The sequence below is a fragment of the Elaeis guineensis genome, chromosome 2 (assembly GCF_000442705.2).
Source record: "Elaeis guineensis isolate ETL-2024a chromosome 2, EG11, whole genome shotgun sequence".
NCBI classification, from domain to species: Eukaryota; Viridiplantae; Streptophyta; class Magnoliopsida; order Arecales; family Arecaceae; genus Elaeis; species Elaeis guineensis.
Window position 1 is genome coordinate 125,718,305 of NC_025994.2, and position 25,323 is coordinate 125,743,627.

Here is a 25,323-nt window from a genome sequence, read left to right on the forward strand (position 1 = left end):
AAAGTCGGCAGTCAGGGTCGAAGTAGATGCAGATATCGTCAAAATTACTCCAACTTCGAAAGAGACTGCTTGGTCGACAGTGGTAGGCTCATGGCTGAGTTAAGTAGATTTTGGCTTTTTCTTCCTCTCGATCCCGATGGTCTGAGTCTTCTTCTTCTACGAAAGAGAGGCCTTCAATTTCGCAATATCCTTTACCGAGCGTTCTATTTCTACAATTATTCAACAAACGTTGGGTTAAAGAGCTATATATATATATAATAAGAAAGAAAGCATGAATGACTCCACTCACTCTTGAAGTCACTAGAGGAAAGTCCTATCAAGAAAAGAAATTCATCGGATAAAAGCTTATCTAGATGAAGAGTATTGCGATCCAGGAGATTCCTAAGCCTTTCTTTTCCTTGACACTCAACTCTATGGGCTTCAAGGATGAAGCTTCGATCCGACCCCAGCTCGAAAACTCTCAGTCATCTATCGAAGCACAAGAAACAAAAAAATAGCTCTTCCATCCATGAATAGACGAATGAGCATCAGAAACCAGAGACAAGGCACCTCTTTGGGAGGAAACATACAGCCAGTTAGCATATGGGTGTTTCTTTAATGTGAAGAGAGCTTGAAAAAGAAGAATTGAAGGTCAGATTCCCATCTGAGAGCAATGTATAAGAAATCCTATGATGTATCTAAAGGAATTTGGTGATACAGCACAGAAAGTAATCCCATAGAACCTAAAAAGCTCAAAGATGAAGGAAAAAATAGAAAATCTAAGATCTGTCCAAAGATTTTTCTCATACACCGCTAATCGATCTGGAGGTGGACTGTGGACTCGAGTATTGAAATCAGAAACTTCAAGATGGGACTCATCTGAAATATAGGATTGGGTTCGGAGCAACTCCAAGTCACCCAAGATCAGCTCAGTTTGGATCTCTCCAGGTCCGACCGAAGAATTGATTTTAGACCTAGGGCTTTTCGGATCTTTCATTTTTTTTTTGCACGGGGCTCTCACTCACAGAGTTTTTGGAATCCACCATGGAATAGAAACCTAAGGGGAAATGAAAGAAAGAAAAAAATCAAAAAGAAGGTAAGCGGGACTTATCTTCGAGTAAGAAATAAAAAAAAAAGTAATTATCTTTCGAGAGCTCTTCATACGGTGGAGAAAGAAGAAAATTTATCTGTGGGAGTTTTGGAGTGAGAAAAATGGCAAAAAAAGAAAAGATTTTACCATAATCAATAGAAGGAAAAATAAAATAATGGAAGCCACCTCTTTAAATAGAAGGACGCACGTCTCTTATAGGACATCAAGTCGGTATGAATTTCTAAAGTAGACCATGCATCAAGCCTTCATTAGCTCAAAGCTGGCCGATGGTCTCCATATTTAATGTGTCTTAGCAGAAAAGAGTGGCGTTTGCACAGATTTTGAAAATTTCATCATTAGTTCAACAATTTTTTTGCCTGAAAAATTATGCACAGACGTTTGGTTTAAAAATAACTCTTTACATTTTCGGCCATTCAGAATGCCAAGATAAATACTCTTGTAGCCCGATCAGAGCTTGGATTAGGGAGCAGGAGGATATCTGTTAGGAGTAATTAGAATGGGCCGATGATGTATGAAGATTTAAATCCATTATGACCCATCGAGTCCATATCAGTGCCTCTCAAGCGGCCTAATTATTATGGTTTGTCCGACCTCTGGTTGGCAAATGTCTGTCCCGATCCCTGATCGGAGGCTATTCTATCTGATCTGTTGTCGGCATATTCTTAATCCAAATTTTGGACGAAAAAGATTTGATCCGATCTTTGATCGAAAAACTATCAATCCTAACTCCTAGTTGGTACGCTATGCTCTCTAATCTCTCCTCGAAAGCAGATTAATCGAGCTCAGACTCAAAAGACAGGCACCAACTGATTATAGCTGTCAATACTATCTGACTATAGCTGTCAATATTATCTGGATGTAACAGTCTGATCCTGAGAATCTTTCAAGTGTAATCATCTGATCCTGAGAATTACAATAAAAAAATTAAACTAGATTCAGCCAGCCTGCCTACCAAAAATGGTTACACAGCTATCTCCTCTATAAATACTCAAATTCTGAGGATTTAGATAAGTAATCCATCTCAGAGAGCTAAAACTCTGCTTCTCTATTTGTGCATTCTGACTTGAGCATCGGAGGATCCTCGTCGGAGTACAATCCTCTGGCCTGAACTTTTTTATAGGTTGCTCCAATGCTGCGCTTCTCAATTTTTCGGCATCAATCAGAAACAAGCCACAACACAACCTATGAGTCCTATACTTTTAGATGGCCCCTTTTATATCCGTCCTATCTCACCCACAAAATTCTTCCTCTTCTCCTTCCTCCTCACTCATTTCTCCTTCTCCATGATGGCTCCCTCCACCTTTTTTCCTTCTTCCTTATCCATTTCGTCTTGTCATCCTCCTTTTCCTCTAAACCGTCCATAAGCCATTCCCCTTCATGATGGCCCATTCTACCTCTATTTTTTTCCATCTATTCTTTCCTCTCTTCTTCCTCTCTACCCTCTTCTTCTTTTTGTCCACTTTTTCCTTCTCTAACCCATTCTTTATCGGTGACTTTTCTCCCTTCCTCATCCATTTTTCCTTCTAATCTTCTTCCTCCTCCAGATCTATCCATGAATAAGGGATATTTTTATCCGTTAAGAGAGAAATCTAACACTGTTTATTAGTAAAATGAACGGCTGGATCATATCGGAATATATCGATAACTAGAAGCAAGGACGGACCACACCAACTTTTATAGACGCCAATAAAATATAAAAATAAAAATATTAATAAATAATTAAAATTAATTTAAATAATTTTTTTCAAATCATGATGTACAGCCATATATATAAAATCAGAGATGATTAAATCTAGTAGTTCATAGTATGGTCAAGGTGGGTATTGGTATGCTGTTCGGTGATCATAGATCAGAACTTTTTTATTAAAATCAGTCAAACTCATCAAAATAAAGTTCTTTTTGAGATCAATCTCAAAAAGATAAACTTTTAGAGAGAGACACAATTTTAGAGAGAGAAACTAGAGAGAAAGTGGAGAGAGAAGGTGGAGAGAGAAAGAGAGAAGAGAGGGGAGAGAGAGAATAGAGGAGAGAGAATTTTTTTCTTTTCTTTTCTTTTTTTTTCTTTTTCTTTTTCTTTTCTCTTTTTTTCTTTTTCTTCCTCCTTTGGTTTCGGCGCAGAATAGGAGATTCATTCAAATCCCCCATTTTCCCTCGAAATAGGGGTCCTTGCATCGGCAAACGGATGGCCAGGGATGTGCTTGTGGCAATACAACCACAGCTCCTCAATCCGACGGCCGACGACGATGGATGGCATCGGACGGTGCCGGAAGAACAATGAACACGGATGGCCAAACAAAAAACAGAACACTCCGAGCATTCAATTTTTTCCTAAGAAATTAGCAAATAAAACTTGAAAATCTCAATCTACGTTCAAGAAGAAATAAAAAAAAAGTTTTTTTAAAAAATTATCCGACTCTTAGGGGTGGTTGGGCCATAAATCCACTGCCACAATACCTTCAAATTGAGAACAGGAAACAAAGAAAAAATAGAAGAAAATAGGGAGAGGAAGAGGGATTTTCCGACGATGGACGGTGACCGAAGACGGTAGGAATTTCAGGGGGGGCAAACATTTATATATACAAAATTTTACCTACAAAATCTAATTTATATATAGAAGTTGTGGAAAAGTTGGGGGGTGCCGTCTATTCGGTCCATTTTTGACTAGAAAAATCAGTTTATTATTTTTTAAAATATATAAGTATAAATAAAATTGAATTAAAAATTAATAAATTGTTCTTATGATTTTTTTAATTTGTTTTATATAAAAAAAAAGAATTATATCTGACCAAGACCGTCTAAAAGAAAGTTAGCTATGATTAGAGTTGTCAATGGACGAAGCCCGGGCCCCTTTCAAAAATTTAACCGTAATAACTCGAGCAACAGGGCACACGATTTGGTCCAATCTTGCCAACAAGATAATCAAAGAACTAGAAACCAGCTGACAACTTTGAGGCCGAAAACCCCTCATCTTGGGTAATGTCTATCCATTTGCAGGCATTCGATCCAGGCCATCCTAACCAATTATGACATAACTGGGGCTATGGAAGGCTGGATACTCAAATTAAAAAAAAAAAAACTTTTTTGGTCGCCTCTCTCTCTCTCCTTTTCTTTTTTTTTTTTTTTTTTTAAATAAGGTTCCGGCAGTGGCCTATGCGCGCGCCCCATGTAAGACCCGGTGTTATATGTATATGGCCCATTCCCCCTATTCCTCTCACCCTCCCTCTCTCTCCGACTCTCCCCCTCTCCCTCCGTCGAGGAATTATTGCGACTTCTCCTTCTTGAACGTTTTCTAGGTTTTTTGCTTCTAGACTGGTTTCGCGCAGGAGAAGAAGAGATCGAGAGAGCCGGAAACTTGCGTCGATCTGATCGGATGGAGTGCTGACGAACGAGGAAGCGGCTTCGGCTCGCCTGGGACGTCGTGCCTCCGGAACAACGAGAGATCCACCCGTATCTAGATGCTAGGGTTAGGGTTTGGGACTGCGCGAATAGAGGTGGGGGAGGCTAGGGTATAGGATTTTATTAAATGTTGGATTCTGAGTCGGTCTGGAAATGGTTCTTGATGGATTCTGTGCAGGCTGCTGTCTGGGATGAGGCAGTGCCGGGTCCGACGGATGCAGCATCGCCATCGTGGAAGGATGAGGATCGGGAGGGGCACTATATCTCGGTCTTGGGGAGAACCTCACTTCGCGATGTAAGATTTCCTCTTCTTCGTCCAATATTTTTCCTGTTTTTCGTTCTTTTGATTTGAACGGGGAAATCCGAGAGGAGGGAAAGAATGTTTTGCCCCGTCTATAATCAAGAAAATATTCTTATCGTGTAATTCTGACTTCATGAATGATTTCTTTTTGTCTTTGAGACCAAGAAAATCTTCTATGATTCCAATATGATGTTGCTGTGTGAATCTTGGTGTATTTAGCCTCTGCAAGTATGCTCTTTGAATCGTGATGGACGAGTTTTTGGATTTATGAATGCATGCAATGCAAGAAGAAGACAAGCATAACGGGAAGTTTCGTGTTGATATTACCTAATTTGATAGGACAACAAGTGAGAGCATATTTCTTTTCTGATGAGAATTCAGTCTTGAATTCATGACAATCTATTAAAAGATTGAATACTTTTACATAAGAGTGAGACGTTGCTTTTTTAGGGTCAAGATATATATGATGGCTTTTTGTAGGTAACAAATTTTTATTGAAAGACATTGTGATATCTAAATTTATAAGTGACACGAGAAATGAATATTCTGTTAAGCATTAGAGGAACATGATTAGGCATCACTCTGAAGTGGGCATATCATGTGCCTTCTTTAATGCAATGAAATTGTTCTGAGCTAAGAGTTTTTTTTTTTCTAAAAAAAATTATTTAACATCTGAGGTTGATTGAATGATGGATCTATCGATGGGAAGGGATGTGTTTCTTTATGTGAGTGCTAAGGAACTGAAACTTTTACTGACAAATTATTTCAGTTATGTAAAACATCATTGCATTTTACTTTCAAGAGCTATATATATATATATATATATATATATATATATATATATAAAATTTCTTCGTAGACTCCAAGTTAATGGAAGGGTTTAATTTTTGAACCATAGAGCTATGCGCATCATGATCTAGGAACTTGTGAAGAATATGTTGTTAAAACTATTATTTGTTTTGTCCTAACTAAACTCAGAGGTTTGATTCGAATTGTCATGGAAGAAATTGTTTTTCATCTCCAGCCTGATTAGCGGCAAGATCTTGAAGACTTCAACATTTAGTAACCGGTACCCAGTAAAATGCCTTACTAATCGTAGAAAGTTGAAAGTTGATTGGAATTATCATGGAAGAAATCATTTCTCATCTTCAGCCTGATCAGCAGCAAGATCCTGAACATTTAGTAATCATTACCCAGTAAAGTGCCTTACTAGTTGTAGAAAATTGAAAGGCAATGGGCCAATCTTTTAATTGCTAGAGGAATTAATGAATACCATTTACTGGGCATAATTGGGGAAGGCAAGGTGGTTTGTGGATGACAATCTGTGGCCTTCATCTAATTCTCATTATCTGATATGGTTTTCCCTCTCTAGCACATGCTGAGCTTCCTGTAACACTGCAAAGTCTTAACTCAAAATTGCTGCATCTAGAATTTTTATGTACGTTTATGTGACATGGTCCTGTTACAATTCTTTTTTCATTGTTTCACTGTAAAAACAGATAGTAAGTTTAGAGAAAAAAATAGTGATAAACAAACATTGAATTAGAGAATTGTACTAAATAGATATTTCCTTCTTTGATTTTAGGGGCTTCTGATATCTCCAAGATCTCTTAAATGAATATAAAATATAAGAATATTCTTTCAAAAATCAAGAAGCACAAACATATTAAAACATCTGTAATACAAAATTAGACTATTCTTTTTAAAAATGCCATGAAGAATGACAGTTGGCAAGATCAGCATGTTGTGGAGGTACATCAAACACAGCTTTATATTTCATTTTATAATCAAGTTGTTGTAATTTAGCATTTCATCAAGATACAACCCCTGTGCCTGCTTTAAGAATTGTTATTATCATAGAAGAAGAAGAGCCATTTTAAACTTCTGCTCAGTATTTCTTTCATATCCTTCATTGTATAATTTACCACCATAACCATGTTGCTGTAAGATGAGATCATCGGAACCTTAAATTTTCTTGTATTTTATTACTATTGATGTTTTCATGCTTTCATTGTCATGCATGAAGTTTGCATAATATATGTTTTAGGAGAACTTGCCATTTTCATTTTTGATTCTGAGATGATCCCGTATTTCTATGGTTCCAAAATTGATACATCTTTAATAAGATGGAAATCATTTGCATTTTTTCCATTCAATCGTGCAGATAAAATGCTTGGCAAGATGAGGGTCAGGTGTAACTTCACTTTCTTCCTTGATATTGTCATTATTGTTTCAGTTAGCAAGAAATTAGTACTGGAGGCACTTTCAGCTGTGTTTTGGAATGTTGGGATTGTGAAGCATGTGAATTCGTGGCAGTCAACGTGGTTCAGAGCATATGCAAATATCATTATGCTGCAATGATTGAAATAGTTGTCCTTAATCATCTCGCGAAGAATGATATAGATGGGTCGAAGTGCTAGGTGGCTGGTTTTGTCATTTTAAATCGTTTGCTAATGATATCAAGCTTCAGTTCTTTTTACATCTTCCTCTTTGTGTTAGTGCTCTCATTTGTGTCTAGATACAAAGGTGTTTTGATTCCTTGAGTCTCATATGCATTGTAAGTACAGCTCCAGGCTTTCATTGTGTTTTTAACTTTTAGTATTTAAATTTAGTCTTTATAACTACTCTGCCTCCTAGAGCATGACCTGTTCAGTATCATCTAGATGCTGCTACCTTTCCTTATTGTGCGAGATATTCAGGCTATGCAATTCAATGGCTGCTTTAGTTCTGTTACATTTCCAGATTGCTGATGACTATATCATTATGTGAGTCACCACCAGGTGTCCCTCGTTGATTCCCCCCCCGCCCCCAACTCTATCAGGTCATTAAACATTTCACGTTCTATGTAAGCAACTTCTAGTCTATGAGTTTTGGGAATTAGTAACAAGTTTTCCTCTAGAAATGCTGACATGTTTGGTGGCACGTTCTTAAGTGCTAGACTTCCTGTTGAAGATCCAGTGGCTGGCTGTTGTAGGATTCCTGTATGCATAAATTGTTCATGATATTTTTTAAATGAAGCTCTAGAAGAGTCAATGGGGTTAATTAATTTTGGTTTTCTGTGGAGATAGGATCATTGTTTGCTGCAAATACTTGGTATGTTATGTTCTTTTAAGGTTTCTTTATGGTGCTGGAGAACTAAAATCATATATTTTCGTTGAATGAGCTTTGATGATGTTATTAGGCATATGAAAAGCTTGGGCCAAAACTTATATGGTTTCTTAAATAGATGAATACTGTCTACTTCCTATGGAACTTGTGTGGGAGTTGGGACGTCACCTTTTGGAATGTGTACAATGTCTGTTGATTATTCTTGGCTTCTTTTCGTTTTCATTCTCTGGAATTTCACTCCTAACCCACTCTTATGGATCTACTTGTTTTCCTTTCTTCACTCTAAATGACAGAATTAACCATTTTATTTTTCCTTTTTCTACAACATAGATATGCTTGACTGACGAATTACACTGATCTGAAGCCAGAAAACACTCTTCTTGTATTTTCTGAATATGTGAAGGTTCCAACCTTCAAGGTATCTTGTCTCATACAATTTTAAGAAATCATGTGATATTTTGTTATCAGGTGTATGGAGTAGTCATCAGTTTCAAATGAATGCATGGGATGGTACAGAAGAATTCACAAGATGAGATGTACTTCAGGTGCATGCCAAAGTCAAGTGCCATTAAGCTGGTTGATTTTGGTAGTACTGTTTTTGAGAATCGGGACCAGAGCTCCATTGTTTTAACAAGGCATAACAGGACACCTGAAATCATTTTGAGATAAATTAGATTTTTATGATAGAAGTGTTGGTTTTACAATGTCTTGTCTGGATGCAGGACATCCTAAGCGAAGTTATTGGTTTTCAGTTGTGATTTTAAAGAAACAACCTTTTCATGTTTATAAGGCTGCAATGATCAGAGACTTCCAGAGGCTAAGTTTCAATAATTCCAATGCACACAACTGGAAATTCCAAATATTTTAGTTATTCTTTAGAATTTTGAGCCACATGCTCTGTGTGCACATAATCAGTTTCCAGTTAGGTCTGTGCATAGCAAGAAAAAGATAAATATTTTGCTGCAGGGGTCTCCTTGTTCCTTTAGACAAATTTAGCATTCTCAGGTTTCTTGTTTCTCCTTTTCAATGCTCAAGTAAACAGTCTTACATGGTAATAATTCAGTTTCTTTGATCTTGACGGTTTGTTGCAATGCCCTGTGGCTGTTGCTAATTTATGCTTTACATTTTCCTCTCACATGGTAGAACTGTATTGCCTAACCTACTATCATCTTTAGTGATTGAATTGTTTAAGCAGAATTTATATATGCATGCACCTGAGTTTCTTCATGCATCTCTGTCAATGTAGTAGGTATTGTTAAGAAGGTTTATGCTATATGTAGCTTCGCAGGTAATAGTAGTGTTACCTACACACTTGGCATGGTATGGGTGCTGACTGTCTAGTTCCATGCCAAAGTATTCATGTGTGCCATGGTGCCAGGCACTTAAAATGCTAACACAAGAAACCTAACATGGAGTTCCTTCATGCAATAGAAATAATTATAAATGTAAATTTATTTATCCTTCTCATTTACTAGATTGTTACACTGCCATATGTCTTAAAAAAGCTTACATCTATTGCGTATTACACTGAAAAAATCAATAGAAAGGTATGAAAATTCTGTTCAGTTGTGTAGGCACTTAAGATAATAATGTCCATCACTTGAATTGATTGAGAATAGAAGTGTTCTTACTTGTGCAATTTGCATATTTTAAGAAGGCAATTATAATCTGTTCAATTATTCTGATGTTTCAGATTAATAAAACTAGTTATTTTAATGATTCTAAGGGGTGCTATTCCATGTTCTGTTGGGTCTTAGCAAGTGCTACTATGCAAACCCTAAAACTGAAGCATCCGAGGGACATTGTATAAGTGATCTTGTTGGAACTTCTATGAGACTGATAGGTTGTGAGTTATATGTTTTCCTATATAATACATTTCCTTAGGTGGCATATGTATGATATTAGCAATTTATATTGTTGAATTCATGTTGATGTGTGAACATTGTTTCAATTATAAGAATTTCAAGTGCCAAAGTGCTTGTCCTCATAGTCCTGTCGCTGAACCATACTTGTATCAGGTTTGGGTTGGAATTATCCTTGTGACATTTGGAGTGTTGGTTGCATCCCTGTTGAGCTTTGTTCAGTCAGTCTGCCAACTTGTCACAGATTTAATACTACAGAGGATAAATGCATTACCTCATGTCCCAATGGATATATCATGCATCTTTTAAGTTTTAAACATGTTTCAGGGTAAAGCATTGTGTGAGACATGCAAATTTGGACCATTTAGCCATGATGGAGAAGATTGGGGACCATTGCCAGAGCATATGATGCGACAAGCTAGGTAAGGTTTCTTTAAGTGCATATAATCATTGATATGCACAATCATCATATAATTTTTTGTCATTGAAATGCATAATCATCCACATACAACACTTGATTTTCTAGCAAAGTAGGTGCTGAATGTCATCCATGAAACATTTCCTAACAAATAGATAACCGGTGGCCATACTTGCTTTGCTCTTTTCTTTTTTGCCTTTTAAGATTTGTAGAACTTATTGTGCACTCATAGTTCCAGCAGCTGCCCCAGCTTTATCCTGAGATTTGAAAGAAAAATAAAGATCTGACCGTGGTGGTTCTTTTCCACTTCATAGTGTTACCATGTTACTATTGATACTGCAGCATGAATTGTTTGAATAACGTCCTGCAGGCCTACTTCATTTCATCAATAAATTTAAATAAGTTTTTTGTTAAACAATGTAGAGTATGAAGGATTGTGATAGCTAAAAGAATCTTGGACAAGAAATGTGTTTACCTTTATCACATAGTAGAAAGACTGTTTGAAATCATTACATTTATCATTAAAAATAATGAAAATCATTAAAAAATACATTCCTATTGTTATTTGTGTAGAAAGACTTGATCATCTTAGCTTAGTTGCCCTGGAACTGCTTTGGTTATGTAAGCTGTTTTTCCTTTTAGAAGTTCTTTCATACTGTGTTTAATTAAACGTTTCATTTGAAATGACCTTTTGTTTCCAGTTCACATTTGGGTTTCTTTTGATATGTGCACAGCAATAAATGGATTGTGACTTTAGTAATTTGAAAGCATTCCTGTTATGATACTTTATTTGCCTTTTTTCTTTATCTCACAAACTTACAGATGATTATTTGTGTTAGATACACGTGCATAAGCACATGCACTGTAACTAGTATGCATCAGGATCTATCTATCCATCTATATATATATATATGGGTGACTTTAAATGTCTATGCTAATATACTTTTTTTTGGTAGCATGGACGTATCTTTAGTGGTAAAAGGGCCAGCTGCTTGGCTATGGGCCTATAAAATACTGTGGACTATTATCTGGGATATAGGAACCAGAGTGGATCCTGATCGTATTAGTTAAATCACTGAAAGAGAACCTTCGCATATTTTGCTTTGATATCTCTTAGTAACCCTTTGCAACATAGTGCATGAAGGTTCCGGGCCTATTTGGCTCTTCCCCAGCCCCTTCAGCTCTATCTTAGAAGAAACTTATGCGAAAAATCAATAAGAGAAGTCCTTGCTGTTTGGAAGTGCAAATAAAAGCTCCTGAGGAGGATATGCTGAGCCATTCTTCCTTCTTTCCTGTAGGCTCTCCTTCCCTTCCCTGTAATGGCTTCATTGGACTAAAGAAGGATGAGAGGTAGAACACCTCTCTCATTTGTCCTTTGATGCTGTGACCATTTTGGTAGTCCGCAGTGTTAGGTAAACGCCTTAGAAGCCAATCAGACTGACATATTAATTCTTTCTAGAACATAATTTTGTACTTGATCAGATTAATTAGGGCAGTTAATTCCATTCATATAGTGTATGTGTTCATGAATCGTTTAGAGAATTAATAAGATGATGACACATATTCTCAAGAGTTGAGAATTTGAGGCATGTGTCATTGATGATTAATTTTCAAATTGCTTCCGATCGAAGGATCATCATGGAGATGGTAATTGATCTGATAAGATTGGTATACGGATTGCTTTTCTTAGGATAAATAAGTCTCAAGTCTGCAGTGTGGGGACACTGGAGTGAAAGTGCAGGTGGTTGTTAGAGAATAATAGTACCGAGCATGATCAATATGAGAAGTCACTTGAATGTCTATTCGTCAGTGATATTTTCGATGCTGCGGTGGTGTGACTAGTTCTTAGACCTGCAGTGCCTCGGCTGTTCACAATAAGATTGCTATAGTTTGATTGCATCATAATTCGATCTCCTAGCCATATGGAGTCTTGAGATGTATGTTGGCTGCAGTAAGTTCATTATAGGAATAGAGTGTGCACCTAGATGGGATCTATTGATCTTAGTAGATAAGGAGTAGTCCTATGTGATTTATGAGATTGAGTTCAGAAGATCTTGATCAGGACAGAACGATAGAAAGAAGTTTCTATGAGATTTCACATATGAACTCAAGTCGAATAAATCTTATATATGATAGACGATAGGATTTGACGAGTTTTTCATAATCTGTCTTGTCGGAACTCATGATAGAAGAAATGAATCATATGGTAACTACACCTAGAGGTTCATTTTTCTGTTCTGTTGGATTGCCACTACATGATGTTAGACGTCACTGTTGGATTGTGGGACCAATGAGAATTATTTTAATGATCAATAATTTTCGATTGGTGAGTTGAAATTGTTCCAATCCATTGAAAGGAGTTTCGATGATATTTTGATGGAGATCAAAATATTTTTTACTATCAGACAGAATAGAACCTATGAGGTCACACATAAAAGAGGTTTTGACTGATCGGATCGTTGAATCATGATTTCGAATCACAAAAGAAATGAGACTTACTAAAAGTTAGTAACTTATAGGTGATCGAAAAGAGTCCCACTGGACTGAGACTCTGTAAAATTATAATTATTGTATATTATTTAATTTGATCAAATATTATGATTGAATCCTAGTCAAATTAAATCAGATTTAATTTGATTAGATATGGTTTTAATTTGACTTGGATTGGGTTTCATTAGTCTAATGGGATTGGACTTGATCTATGATGAAACACAAAATAAATTGGACTCCAACCTAGATTTGGATTGTATCCTAATCAAATTACATCAGATTTAATTTGATTAGATTTGGTTTGAATTTGACTCAAACTAGGTTTTATAGATCTAATGGGATTAGACTAAGCACTTGACTTAATGTTGAAACCTAAATCTAATTAGACTCCAACCACAACTAGGATTTGGACCAACCTTGACCCAGTCCAAAGAGGAATCCCAACAAGCCCAACATGTTTTCACGCCCCAAGTGTTTAACGTGGAAGTGGTTTCATGTTGAGAAGCTTATGGCGTGGAGAAAAAAGTGGGATTAGGTGGGGCGGCAACATAAAGGGAGAGTCCTATTTTCCTCTAACTCTATCCCTAATCCTAAGTTGTTAGGTTTAAATAGGGATAAGATGTGGGCGCCTCTTAAGAGATAAGAGCTAGGGAACGCCCCAAGAGGATATGCGTGAGGAAAGGGAGGATTGGCATGGAGGAAAATTTTATGTGAAGAAAAAAAGGTGGACGCCCCTTCTCTAGATCCCTTCTTACAATCAAGAGTTGGTTGTTTAGGGGTAACTTCTTCTTCCTCTCTCCCTTGTCTAAGAGTTGGACATGTCTTCCTCTTTCTCAAAGATGTCCAAGAGTTGGACATGATTAAAATCAGATTTGATCTGATTTATTCTTCTTGGTCCATGAGATGGACGGTTCTCCTCTATCTTTCCTAGATCTAGTCCAATGGTTGGACAAAAAAAAGAAGAAAGAGATTTGATCTCTTGTCTTCTTTCATAGATCTTCATATTTTTTTTTGAGAAGAGAAAAAGGAAAAAGAAATAAGATGTTATCTGATTTCATCGTTTTCTTTCAGATCTATTTGATTCTCTTGAGAAGAGGATCAAAAAATCAAACTGATTCGATAATCTAGAGAGTGATATCTGCAAGAGAGCTAGCACCTCGATAAGATTGAGTCTTCCTGATCAGATCAGTCTCGATGGATATCTGTACAGATCGGACACTTATGCGGTTACGATGGGATCTCGAAGATATCTACGGACTATCGGATCGTGGTGAAGATTTACCCGCACAAACGTATAAATTTAGATTCCTTTTTAGATCTTTAATCTTGTAATTAATGATGATACCTGGTTTATTTGAGATGTGATCTCTTTATGCATGCTAGTTAGATTAGATCTAATTATTGATCTGAATTTTTTAAATCATTCTGATATAAGGTTGTCCGGGCATAACGGTTAAAAATTTGCTGAATGGTTGTCCTAGAATGATGTTGAGAATTCAGATTTGAAATTTTTATTCCATTGCTATCTCTATTAGATTAAATTTTTAAAATTTCTACATGCATTTCTGTTACCGTGATGTCATCCAACAATGGTGTCAGAGCCATCTCATTAATGCAAGGTTAAGATTTAGATTTTAGATTTGAAAATTATTATCAAATCTGAAAATCTGAATTTTATTTGATCACGAAGATGATTTCAGATCTAAAAATCTAATTTTCGGATCTGAAATTAAGAATGTTCATTATCGAGGAGATGGAATTTATGATTTGAAAATCTATTTTTTGATCTAAAATCTAAATGGCTAAAATTCATGCGATGGATTTCGAGTTCTGAAAAGCTGTTTTCAGATCTGAAATTCAGATTGATTTATATTCATGCGATTGTTTTCAAGATCTGAAAATTATTTTCAGATCTGAAAATTTAATTTCTTATGATTATTAATCTGAAATTAATGATTATTGAAAGTCATGCGATGTCTTGTTTAATCAGAGTTTTCAAATCTAAATTTTATTTTAATGTTCATGCATCTCAAATTCTGAATCTAATTTATATGTGATGTGAATTTTATTAGATTTGAATTGTCTTTATTGTATGTTCATGCATGAGATGATGTTCATAGATAAGACCTGTCTTGATGTGATCAATGATAGTATAGATGTATTCAAATTAGAATAATTTGATTGAACATAAGATAATTAATCGAGTTAATCTAAGTTTATTCTGACATAAGGTTATCCTGACATAACGAGGGTCGTTATGTTGTAAGGTTGTCCTAGGATGAAAAGAGATTAATGAAACACCATAAGAAATTTTAGCATGAACATAATGGATTATATGATAATCATAAAGATTATGTAATAATCATAAGGACTATAAGATAGTTATGCACGTATCTTTCATGGATATATATAGTGATCATCTTGAATCACTACAAATCCTTGGAGTAGGGTTGTATCATGAATGCACAATAATTTGGTTAGCAATTTGCAATCTTTGGTGACAAATCAATTGGGCTGAACTAATTTGAATTGGTGGATCAATTAGTGTCTAAGGCAAGGGATAGAACGATGGTTACTTAATTAGGACTATTGCTCATACACGAGTAGCCTTTCACCAATCTTGAGCTTATCTGACCAATTGGATCGATTAAGTCTCTTATTGGATGCCTAGGTTTGAGCTCACCACGTATGTTGCAATTGCGCCTTGATTCGATCTTGGTGAACCAAGTAGGATCTCTCTAGTAGATCCATGTTAGTTATGGATTTACATTGAATGTAAATAAACAATTAAAATTAAAGATATCTAAATTAAATCTTCTCAATTAGATATTAAGTCGAGTGGTCTTCTATCGTTGTAGATGTGCGGGCCCTTTCGAATGTTGATTGTTCTCGGTTGGTCACAGTGGTTCAGTTGCATCAAGGAAGACGCAACCACTCTATAGCATGAGATGCTTTAGGGTAAAGATGGTGTTGGGCCCAATAACTGTCAGATGAGGGATCCAATGATGGTTTTACCCCTACTGATGAGCGGTGGGTTTGACTTAACTAAGGAATAAGGCCAATGACTATCAGATGAGGCTTTAAGACTTGGAGATCAGAAATCACTGTAACATACTTGGAGAAGCATTGGACAAGAGTTGTCCACTTATTGGTTGATACATCCTCAATAACTGTCAGGTGAGGTGATGTGCCAATCGGTGGGACCGCAGTACCGATTAGAAATTCTTGTCACGCAGGATTTTCATCTCTCTACCCGAGTGTAAGGGATTCGAGAAAATAGTGGGAGCACATTTGTTTTAAAAATCTCTAGAATAAATTTAAAATCAAATACAAATATTTAATTAGAATCTTTATTCTATCATAGAATTAAAAATTGGCTTTCAATCCTCACAAATTTAGAGTCAATTGATCAACCGATCAAGTTATAAAGAATGGCTCAGGAACCTAAAATGGTTTTAAGTTCCAAGAAGTTGGGCTAACCAGGATATCCTTATGTTACTAAACCGTCCGACGATGGATTAAAGGGCAATCAGTTCATAGTCATTGTTTGACAATGATTAAGAACTTGGATAAGCTTTAGAAGCTCAGTATATCCAAGCATAAGGAATTGCGAATGAATTTGATCCTGCAATCTCTTACCAATTCATATGAAAGTTTATAGTAAACTACCACATGAATAAAATTGATTGCACCTTGGTTGAGTTGGTGACTACTGATGGGACCTTGAAGAGTTCAAGGGGAAGGATTTCTGTATACCCAGAGAATCTAGAGAAAAGGATAAAAGACATGCCTTCAGAAGATATGTTGGATCTACATGATATTGATATTTGAGCAGATAGTGAGTGTTATAGGATCTAGGAGATCCGCAGATGAAATAAATTCGAAGTATATGTGGTACCTCAAGTTTGATCTTATTGGAGAGGATAGAATAAATAAATTGAAAAAGCATATGCTCTTAGGCTCATTGACTCGAATCGTTTTCGATTTATGGATTCTGCCTCCAAGGAAGGATGGTCAAACCACCCATTGTGGGGTATGGGGTGAGTTCCACTAATATACTTGTTTTGATACATTCTGATACATGTAGCCCATTTGATGAGTTGGGCAAGGGTTGATTCTTTTTATTTCATTACTTATATTGGTGACTGTTCACAGTATGAATATATGTGTGAGACATTTGAAATCATGAAAAGTGTAAGAAATTCAAATATGAAGGAAAGAAATAAATTGGAAAACTATTAAGGTTCTTCGATGAGATCGAAGAGGTATATGCCTTAGTGGGAGCTTCTAACCTATATCAAGAAAATGGCATAATCTCATAATGGATTCTTCCTGGTGCACCTCAACTTGACGGAGTGTCGGTGAGGAGGAATTGGACTCTATTCGATATAGTCCGATCCATGATAAGCATCACTGATCTTTTCTTATTTTCTTTAGGAATAAGCTTTACTTAATGAATAAGAGTTCTCTCTAAGTCTTTTCTAACACGTCGTATGAGATGTGGCATGTTTAGGATGTTCGGCCCATGTCAAGTATTGACATGTGGACAAGTTAGAGATTAGGACTCATTTTTCTAGTATCCTAAAGTGTTTTAGGAATACTAATTTCTTCCCAAAGGATCACAATATGATTGTGATCCGACATACTATGTTCTTGGAGAAAGTTTGTCTAAGATGGAACAGTGGGAGGAAGACTGAGATAAAAAAAGGAAGTCTCTTAAGAGCAATATTCATAGAACTTATTCATGTTGAGCCAGTATATGTAGTCCCTTCATCTCATAATCTCCTGTCCTACTGAAAAATACTTGGTATTTTGATGGAGGACATAGAGGAATGTTCCTCGAAGGAGATAAGGAACATGAATTTGATGTGATCAAATATTCCTTGAGAGAAATATGTGTTTATAAAGGTTAGTGGGAGTATTGTCATATTTCTCGTATTGTATGTGGATGGCATCCTCCTGATTAGAAAAGTTGTTTCTATACTGACATTGGTTTAAAATTTGGTTGTCTAAACAAATTCTCCATGAAAGACCACGAGAAGCGTCCAATAAGGATTTATGAGATAAATCTAGGTTTATGAAATAAACCTAAGGGGATGCTAAATCTTTTACAGAAAATATGCATAGAGGGGGTGCTGAAAGGATTCGGCATGGATAACTCCTAGAAAGATTTCTACCCTTTAAGTATGAGACTGATGTCTCCAAGAAGATGTGTTCTGACACATTTGAGGAGATTCAGTATATGAGCTGGATCCTTTATGCTTCGGCTAAAAGGGAGCTTCATGTATATCTTGCTATGCATGCAACTTGATATAGACTTTGCTGTGAGTGTTATGAGCAGATATCGATTAAATCTAGACAGAGCATTGGATAGCTGTGAAAAATATTTTTAAGTACTTGAGAAGCACTTAGGATATGTTCATGGTCTTAGGAAGGAGAAGAAAAATTGAGGATACAAAGATTCATAGTTCAGACTTTATGTCTGATGTTGATGATAGAAAGTCTATATCAGGATGTATTTTCTTAAACAATGAAATTCGATAAATTGGAAGAGTTTCAAACAATCGATTCTTGCAGATTCAAGAAGTCGAGTATGTTGTTGCTTATGAGGTAGTTAAGAAAGCATTCTGGTTTGTTGCAGAACTAAATGTAATGTCATGAGATGACACAATACTGTACTGTGGCAACATAGGCGCCATAGCTCTAGCTAAGGAGCTAAGGTCTCATCAAAGTTCTTAGCATATAAGAGCGATGATTTGCGACTATTTTGAGAAGCAAGACTTCGAGGATCAGAGTAGACCCTACGAAAACGTAATGGGCCTACTGACTAAACGATTTAGCCAGTCAGGACTAAAGCACATCTTAAGAAGATGGGGCAGAGGTTTGTGGCAAATTGACTTTATTGCAAGTGAAAAATTGTTAGATGAATATCTTAGAAGTCCATCAGACCGATACATTAATTTTTTCTAGGACATAATTTTGTACTTGATCAAATTAATTAGGATAGTTAATTTTATTCATGTAGTGTATGTATCCATGAATCATCCAGAGAATTAATAAGATGGTGACATATATTTTCAAGAGTTGAGAATTTGAGGCATGTGTCATTGATGGTTAATTCTCAAATTTCTTCTGATCGAAGAATCATCATAGAGACGGTGATTAATGCAGTAAGATTGGTGCATAGATCACTTTTTTTAGGGTAGACGAGTTTCGAGTCTACAGTGTGGAAACAGTGGAGTGAGTGCAGGTGGTTAGAGAATAACGATATCGAGCATGATCAACATGAGAAGTCACTTGAATATCTACTCACTTGTCAGTGACATTCTCGATGCTATAGTGGTGTCAGTAGTTTTTAAACCTGCGGTGCCACGGCTGTTCACAATGAGATTACTGTAGTTTGACTACATCATAACTCGATCTTCTAGCCATATGGAGTCTTGAGGTGTATGTTGGCTACGGTAGATTCATTATAGAAATAGGATATGCATGTAGATGAAATCTATCGATCTTAGTAGATAAGGAGTAGTCCTATATGATTTATGAGATTGAGTTCAGAAGACCTTGACCACGGCAGAGTGAACGATAGAAAGGAGTTTCCATGAGATTTCACTTATGAACTCAAGTCGAATAAATCTTATATATGACAGACGATGAGGTTTGATGAGTTTTTTATAATCTTCATCTTGTTGGGACTCACGATAGAAGAACTGAATTACACGGCAACTACACTAGAGATTGATTTTTTTTGTTCTGCTAGATTGTTACTACATATTGCTAGACGTCACTGGTGGATTGTGGGATCAACGAAAATTATTTTGATGGTCAATACTTCTCGATTGGTTAGTTGGAATTGTTCCAATCCATTGAAAGAAGTTTCGATGATATTCTGATGAAGATCAAAATATTTTTCACTACCAGACAGAATAGAACCTATGGGGTCATATATAAAAGAGGTTTTGACTGATCGGATCATGGAATCGCGATTTTGAATCGCAAAAGGAATGAGACTTACTCAGAGTTAGTCAGTTATAGGAGGATCGGAAAGAGTCCCACTGGATTGAGACTCTGTCAAATTGCAATTGTTGCATATTATTTGATTTGATCAAATATTGAGATTGGATCCTAGTCAAATTAAATCAGGTTTAATTTAATTAGATATGATTTTAATTTGACTTGGATAGGGTTTCATTAGTTTAATGGAATTGGATTTGATCTATGATGAAATCCAAAATAAATTGAACTCCAACCTAGATTTAGATTGGGTCCTAATCAAATTAAATCAGATTTAATTTGATTAGATTTGGTTTGAGTTTGACTTAAACTAAGTTTCATAAATATAATGGGATTAGACTTAAGTGCTTGACTTAATGTTGAAACCTAAATCTAATTGGACTCCAATCACAACTAGGATTTGGACCAACCTTGACCCAGCCCAAAGAGGAGCCCCAACAAGCCCCACATGTTTTCACGCCCCAAGTGTTTAACGTGGAAGTGGTTTCACGTTGAGAAGCTTATGGCATGGAGAAAAAGTGGGATTAGGTGGGGCAGCAACATAAAGGGAGAGTCCTATTTTCCTCTAACTCTATCCCTAATCCTAAGTTGTTAGGTTTAAATAGGGATAAGATGTGGGCGCTTCTTAAGAGATAAGAGCTAGGGAACGCCCCAAGAGGATGTGCGTGAGGAAAGGGAGGATTGGCATGGTGGAAAATTTTACGTGAAGAAAAAAAGGTGGACGCCCCTTCTCTAGATACCTTCTTTCTTATAACTAAGAGTTGGTTGTTTAGAGGTAACTTCTCCTTTTCTTTTCCTTGTCCAAGAGTTGGACATGTCTTCCTCTTCCTCTCTCCTAAAGATGTTCAGGAGTTGGACATGATTAAAATCAGATTTGATCTGATTTATTCTTCTTGGTCCATGAGATGGACGGTTCTCCTCTACCTTTCCTAGATTTGGTCCAAGGGTTGGAGAAGAAGAAAGAAGAAAGAGATTTGATCTCTTGTCTTCTTCCATAGATCTTTATATTTTCTGTTGAGAAGAGAAAAGAAAAAAAAAATCAGATGTGATCTGATTTCGTCCTCCTCTTTCATATCTATTTGATTCTCTTGAAAAAAGGATCAAAAGATCAAACCGATTTGACAATTTAGAGAGCGATCTCTGTAAGAGAGCTAGCACCCCTGTGAGATCAAGTTCTCCTGATCAGATCAGTCTCAGTGGATGTCTATAGAAGCCGGACACTTGTGCGGCTACGATGGGACCTCGAAGATACCCACGAACCATCGGATCACGGTGAAGATCTACCTGCGCAAAGGTATAAATTCAGATTTTCTTTTAGATCTTTAATCTTGTAATTAATGATGATGCCCGGTTTATTTGAGATGTGATCTCTTTATGCATGCTAGTTAGATTAGATCTAATTATTGATCTAAATTTTTTAAATCGTTCTAATATAAGGTTGTCCAAGCATAATGGTTAAAAGTTATGCTGAATGGTTGTCCTAGAACGATGTTGAGAATTCAGATCTGGAAGTTCTATTCAGCTGCGATCTCTGTTAGATTAAATTTTTAAAATTTCTGCATGCATATCTATCATCATGTGATGTCGACATCCAACACGCAGATGTAGGTCTTCGTGAGAGGTGGAGGCGTATTCATGGCATGTGCTGGCGTGTATACTGTGTCATGTCATATCCCCACGAGGACATGCAAAAAACCATAAAAGCATTGTGCATGAATAACACTGTTTTTCTTTTTTATCTGTCAATTTTGTTTGGCGATCTTGGTATGTGTGCTGATTGAGCTTTAAACCATAGTAATCTTTGGACAGGGAGTTGACCCAGTCAAGGAGCTGGGTCACTAGGTTATTGGTTCAAATGCCCAGCCAAGCAACTGATTGGAAAGGTGACATTAACAAATAATTATAAGATAGAACATTAAATGAATGCAACGTTTAGTTTACACTCCTCTTTCACAACATATAGCATCATGAAACCTGGTTGTCACACTTAAAAGTCCGAAGGTCAAAATCTATTGATCAGCTGCCAGTGGAGCAGCCAGCATGCTGTACAACACAACCAGGTAAGTCAGCACCTAGCAAGAAGCGCAAGGAAGAGGAGGATGATTGCAGGATCCAGCAGCTAACAGGTTGCAGGGCCTAACCAACAACCAACCATAAGGAGGAAGCAAGCATGATAGAAGGGAAATTACAAAAAAAAAAGGGGTTGAAGAATGACTAGTTGAGAAGGGGTAGGAGTAGAAGAGTATGTGGAATAAAAAATAGAGAAAGGAGAAGATGAGGTTGGTCCAAAGAAGAAGCAAGCAAGAAAGAAAGAAATAAACCTAGCAGTTGTGTTCCAGCGACCACCGCTCATAGCTGCTGGTTGGTTTGTTGGTAGCCATTAATGGACTCAATAGCTAGGTTGGTTGTAGCCTTTTTTTTTTTTTGGATAAGGCGGTCGCTTCATACAATCCTAGTGTGATTGCAACTCAAGAAATTAGAAAAAAAGATGTCTCGGAAGGACATTTGCAACAAGAAAACATGATTCCAAACCCCACCAAAATGTTGAGCAACAAATGAGGCCACTCAGTCCACCGCACTGTGCGTCTCATGGTAGGGATGCCGAATCTTGTAGGAGAGACATCCCCACACTAAACTCTAGATGTCGCACACCAGAGGGTTACAAGTAGCCACGTGGTCCCGAAGCTCTTGCAACCAAGCCACTACTGTCAGTGAGTCTCCCTCCATAACCAACTGGTCGATCCCAAGAATCATCCTCACATAAACGATGTCTTCCCAAGCCGCCTTCAACTCTACAGCGGGCATAGTAGTATCCGCTAGCCAGACACACCTAGCCGTAGTAATCGAGAGTTGCGGCCTCAGATCACAAAGCTAGTGCCGCCTCTCCTATCAGCCACACAGCCATCAAAATTGACCTTCAAAAAAGTTACGGGTGGGGGCTCCCAAGAGAAGAAGACCCTCCTCCATGCTTTATGACTAAGAAGAGAGTCCCAGGTGTCCCGAGTCCTCAAGGTCGAATCAGGCAGTGAAGCATCCACAATATCCGCGGCCTAGGTCATGGCCCTCTCAAACACCACCCTCGTCGGTTGCTAGGTCACCTCAAAGACTCCAGCATTTTGGGCAAACTAGATATGATAAGCAGTATAAGCTGCTCTAATGCCATCAAGTCTAGTGGCCTCAGACTTTCATGCTCCGCCTCAGTACCTCCAAGAAAGACTGGACAAGCCGCTCCATAGAAACAACCAAAATAAGGGGATAACCAGCTGCCACATCTGCCCACTTTGGGGCACAGGAAGAGCGTATGCTCCAAGATCTCATCCTTTAACCTGCAACAAGGGCAAGTAGTCAGAATATCCATTCCTCTGGCTCTCAGCAAAGCTCGGGTAGGTAGTTAGCTCCAAGCTACCTTCCAGAGAAGTAGACTCACCCTGGGATGAATCTGAAGCCTCCAGATCCACGCACCGTCTATCATCCTCATTGGCTCACCCCAGTATATCTTGTAGAGCTCTCTGAATATAGCCCTAGAAGTGCATGATGACCGTCAAACCTTGATGTCCAGATCCTCCAGGATGGGGATTGCCTTTGACAACCTTTCTGCCAATTGATCTCTAAAGAACCTGACGACTAACTACGAATTCCAGCCCCTCCCATATGGTTGGAGGAGGTCAGACACACGCACCCTATCACCAATCTCAGTGTTGATGAAGGCCGGGCACTGACTCAGAGGGAGCTTGGACAACCACGGATCCTGCAAGAGGTCTATCGATTGCCCATCCCTCAGGAGCCACGTCATCTGGGCCAAAAACATCAAAAACATGACGACACATCTCCTCCCATATGCAGGAGCTGCTCTGACTGACATGGATCTCACCCTCACTGCTCCAACTTTCATGCCTGGGCAATTAGAGCCTCACATCAAACCTGTAGAGACTGCACACCTAGTCCCTCTCAGAGATCGATATGCACACCATATCCTAAGCTACAAAGTGTATTTTTATCCCCCTTCTCCCCACCTCCTCTCCGATGAGATCCCCAAAGAATATTCTTGAACTGCTGCTCAAGCCTCTCCAGAAAGGTCCTCGGAATAATGGTATGAGACAGAAGATACATAGAAATAGCATGGAGGACTGACCTGATCAGGCTGACTCTAGCCATCATCACTTCCCTCTCACATACGCTATATGGGGCTCAGATCGGGAAAGAAAATATGAAAAGAAATTCTTAAAGAAACAAAGTTTACATGGCTTAACTTAGGCAGTCTAGTCAGTAGTCACCTAGGTGGCTAATTTCGAGTGGAAGTACAAATTCCTTGTTTGCTTAGAAGAGGAGAAATCCATTTTCTTTCATTTGGTTAGAAATTTTGAGAGGAGAGGAGAAAAGAAATACAAAATCCCATGTTTGGATGGGAAGTCAGGAGAAAAGAGAGCAATTTCTCTCCAAACCCTTTTTTTTATTCTATCTAAAAGTGAAGAAATTCGGGGAAGAAATTCTCATTTCTTCTTTTCCCTTCCCTTGAGTTCAAGAATCTCTTTCTTTCTGTTCTCATCTCCTCTTTTTCCTTTCTTTTTCCTTTCTCCAATCCTTGGTATCCAAAGTGGGCTTGAATCACAAAATCTTGCCATTAAATAGAAAACTTAAGTTTAGAAAGCAAATATCTTGACTGCATTTAATAGCTGGCTGGGTCCATGGTTATCCCCAAAATTGTTGGTTCAAGTGGTTTTACCTTACCCTTCAAAAAAACAAGTGATTTTTACCAGATACGTGAAGGGACTAAACCAGCCATGGAATTGTTTCTCTTGTTCCCTGGTGTGGCTGCCCACTCTAATCCGATTCTGAAAGCTATGCTATGAACCACTGGCTGCTTGTATTTGCTTTTGGATATTAGTAGATGTAGGTGTATGAGAGATCTAGATTCTATGTTGTATAATATATACGCTATTTCAAGTGATCATGTTTGCTGCTATATTGGCTTAAAATTAAATCATAATGAAGAAAGACATGTTTATGCATGGTAACAACTAACAAGCACATATTGGTCAAATATAAGTGTGTATGATCTGCAAATGTAAGTCGGCAAGATCTGCAACCGTATAAACCTAACCAGCACAAGATATCAAATTTATTCTTCAGTTGCTGTATGAACATGGATGTCAACAGAGCATTGAAAATACGTTTGCAATTTGTCAGATTACTCGGTCTTATATGCAATGCAGCTGTTGAAAATTATTTGGGTTCTGATGAGCTGTCCTTTTCACTGCCGTCTCTGGAGGACTTGTTTTCCCAACATGGAAGTACTCAAGGGCTTCATTAATCGATTTAGTGTATGATCTTATGAAGTTTGAACCGTTTGACCGACTTGCAGTGCAGGAAGCACTCAACCATTCATTCTTCAGAAAACCCAACGTGAGATGCAGTTGAAGGTGCAAATAGCAAACTTGGGATATAATTTATTTATTAGAGTTTTGATGCCCATGGAGGAAAGACAACTGGAAACCTGGATGGAGTTTCCAGCTGCCTAATTATAAGCTCTCTGATGATTTTGTTCCTGGATCTAAATATGAGATAGGTGATGGTTTAAATTAATGTCTATCAGATATTAATGTATCTATCAGGTATTTAGTAATTGTGTATTTCATATTTTATA

General features: G+C 37.4%; 1 protein-coding gene across 9 annotated transcripts; it reads left to right on the top strand.

The window, feature by feature from the left end:
- The first annotated feature begins 4,212 nt into the window (after nucleotides 1-4,212).
- On the top strand, nucleotides 4,213-25,323 carry LOC105048660 (uncharacterized). 9 transcript variants are annotated; one of them, XR_012138252.1, is made up of 5 exons: nucleotides 4,223-4,581; nucleotides 4,665-4,781; nucleotides 8,364-8,440; nucleotides 9,914-10,179; nucleotides 24,867-25,323. XR_012138252.1 is itself a non-coding variant. In XM_010928318.4 (4 exons), exons 1-4 carry the CDS (start codon nucleotides 4,546-4,548, stop codon nucleotides 24,897-24,899), a joined length of 255 nt encoding a protein of 84 aa, XP_010926620.1. In that variant the 5' UTR covers nucleotides 4,225-4,545; the 3' UTR covers nucleotides 24,900-25,323. The 9 variants fall into 9 exon arrangements, 2 of the variants coding, with proteins under 2 accessions (XP_010926620.1, XP_029118869.1); XR_012138254.1 differs by lacking the exon at nucleotides 8,364-8,440 and adding an exon at nucleotides 6,952-6,979 and having other exon boundaries at nucleotides 4,224-4,581; nucleotides 10,085-10,179; XR_832717.4 differs by having other exon boundaries at nucleotides 4,224-4,581; nucleotides 10,085-10,179.

Bases quoted from the DNA above. Each gene is read 5' to 3' on its own strand.
- LOC105048660 (XM_029263036.2), top strand. From the start codon at position 4,546: ATGCTAGGGTTAGGGTTTGGGACTGCGCGAATAGAG. The intron at 4,582-4,664 runs GTGGGGGAGGCT...GATTCTGTGCAG, and splicing joins TTGGGACTGCGCGAATAGAG to GCTGCTGTCTGGGATGAGGC. The intron at 10,180-24,866 runs GTAAGGTTTCTT...GCAATTTGTCAG, and splicing joins CATATGATGCGACAAGCTAG to ATTACTCGGTCTTATATGCA.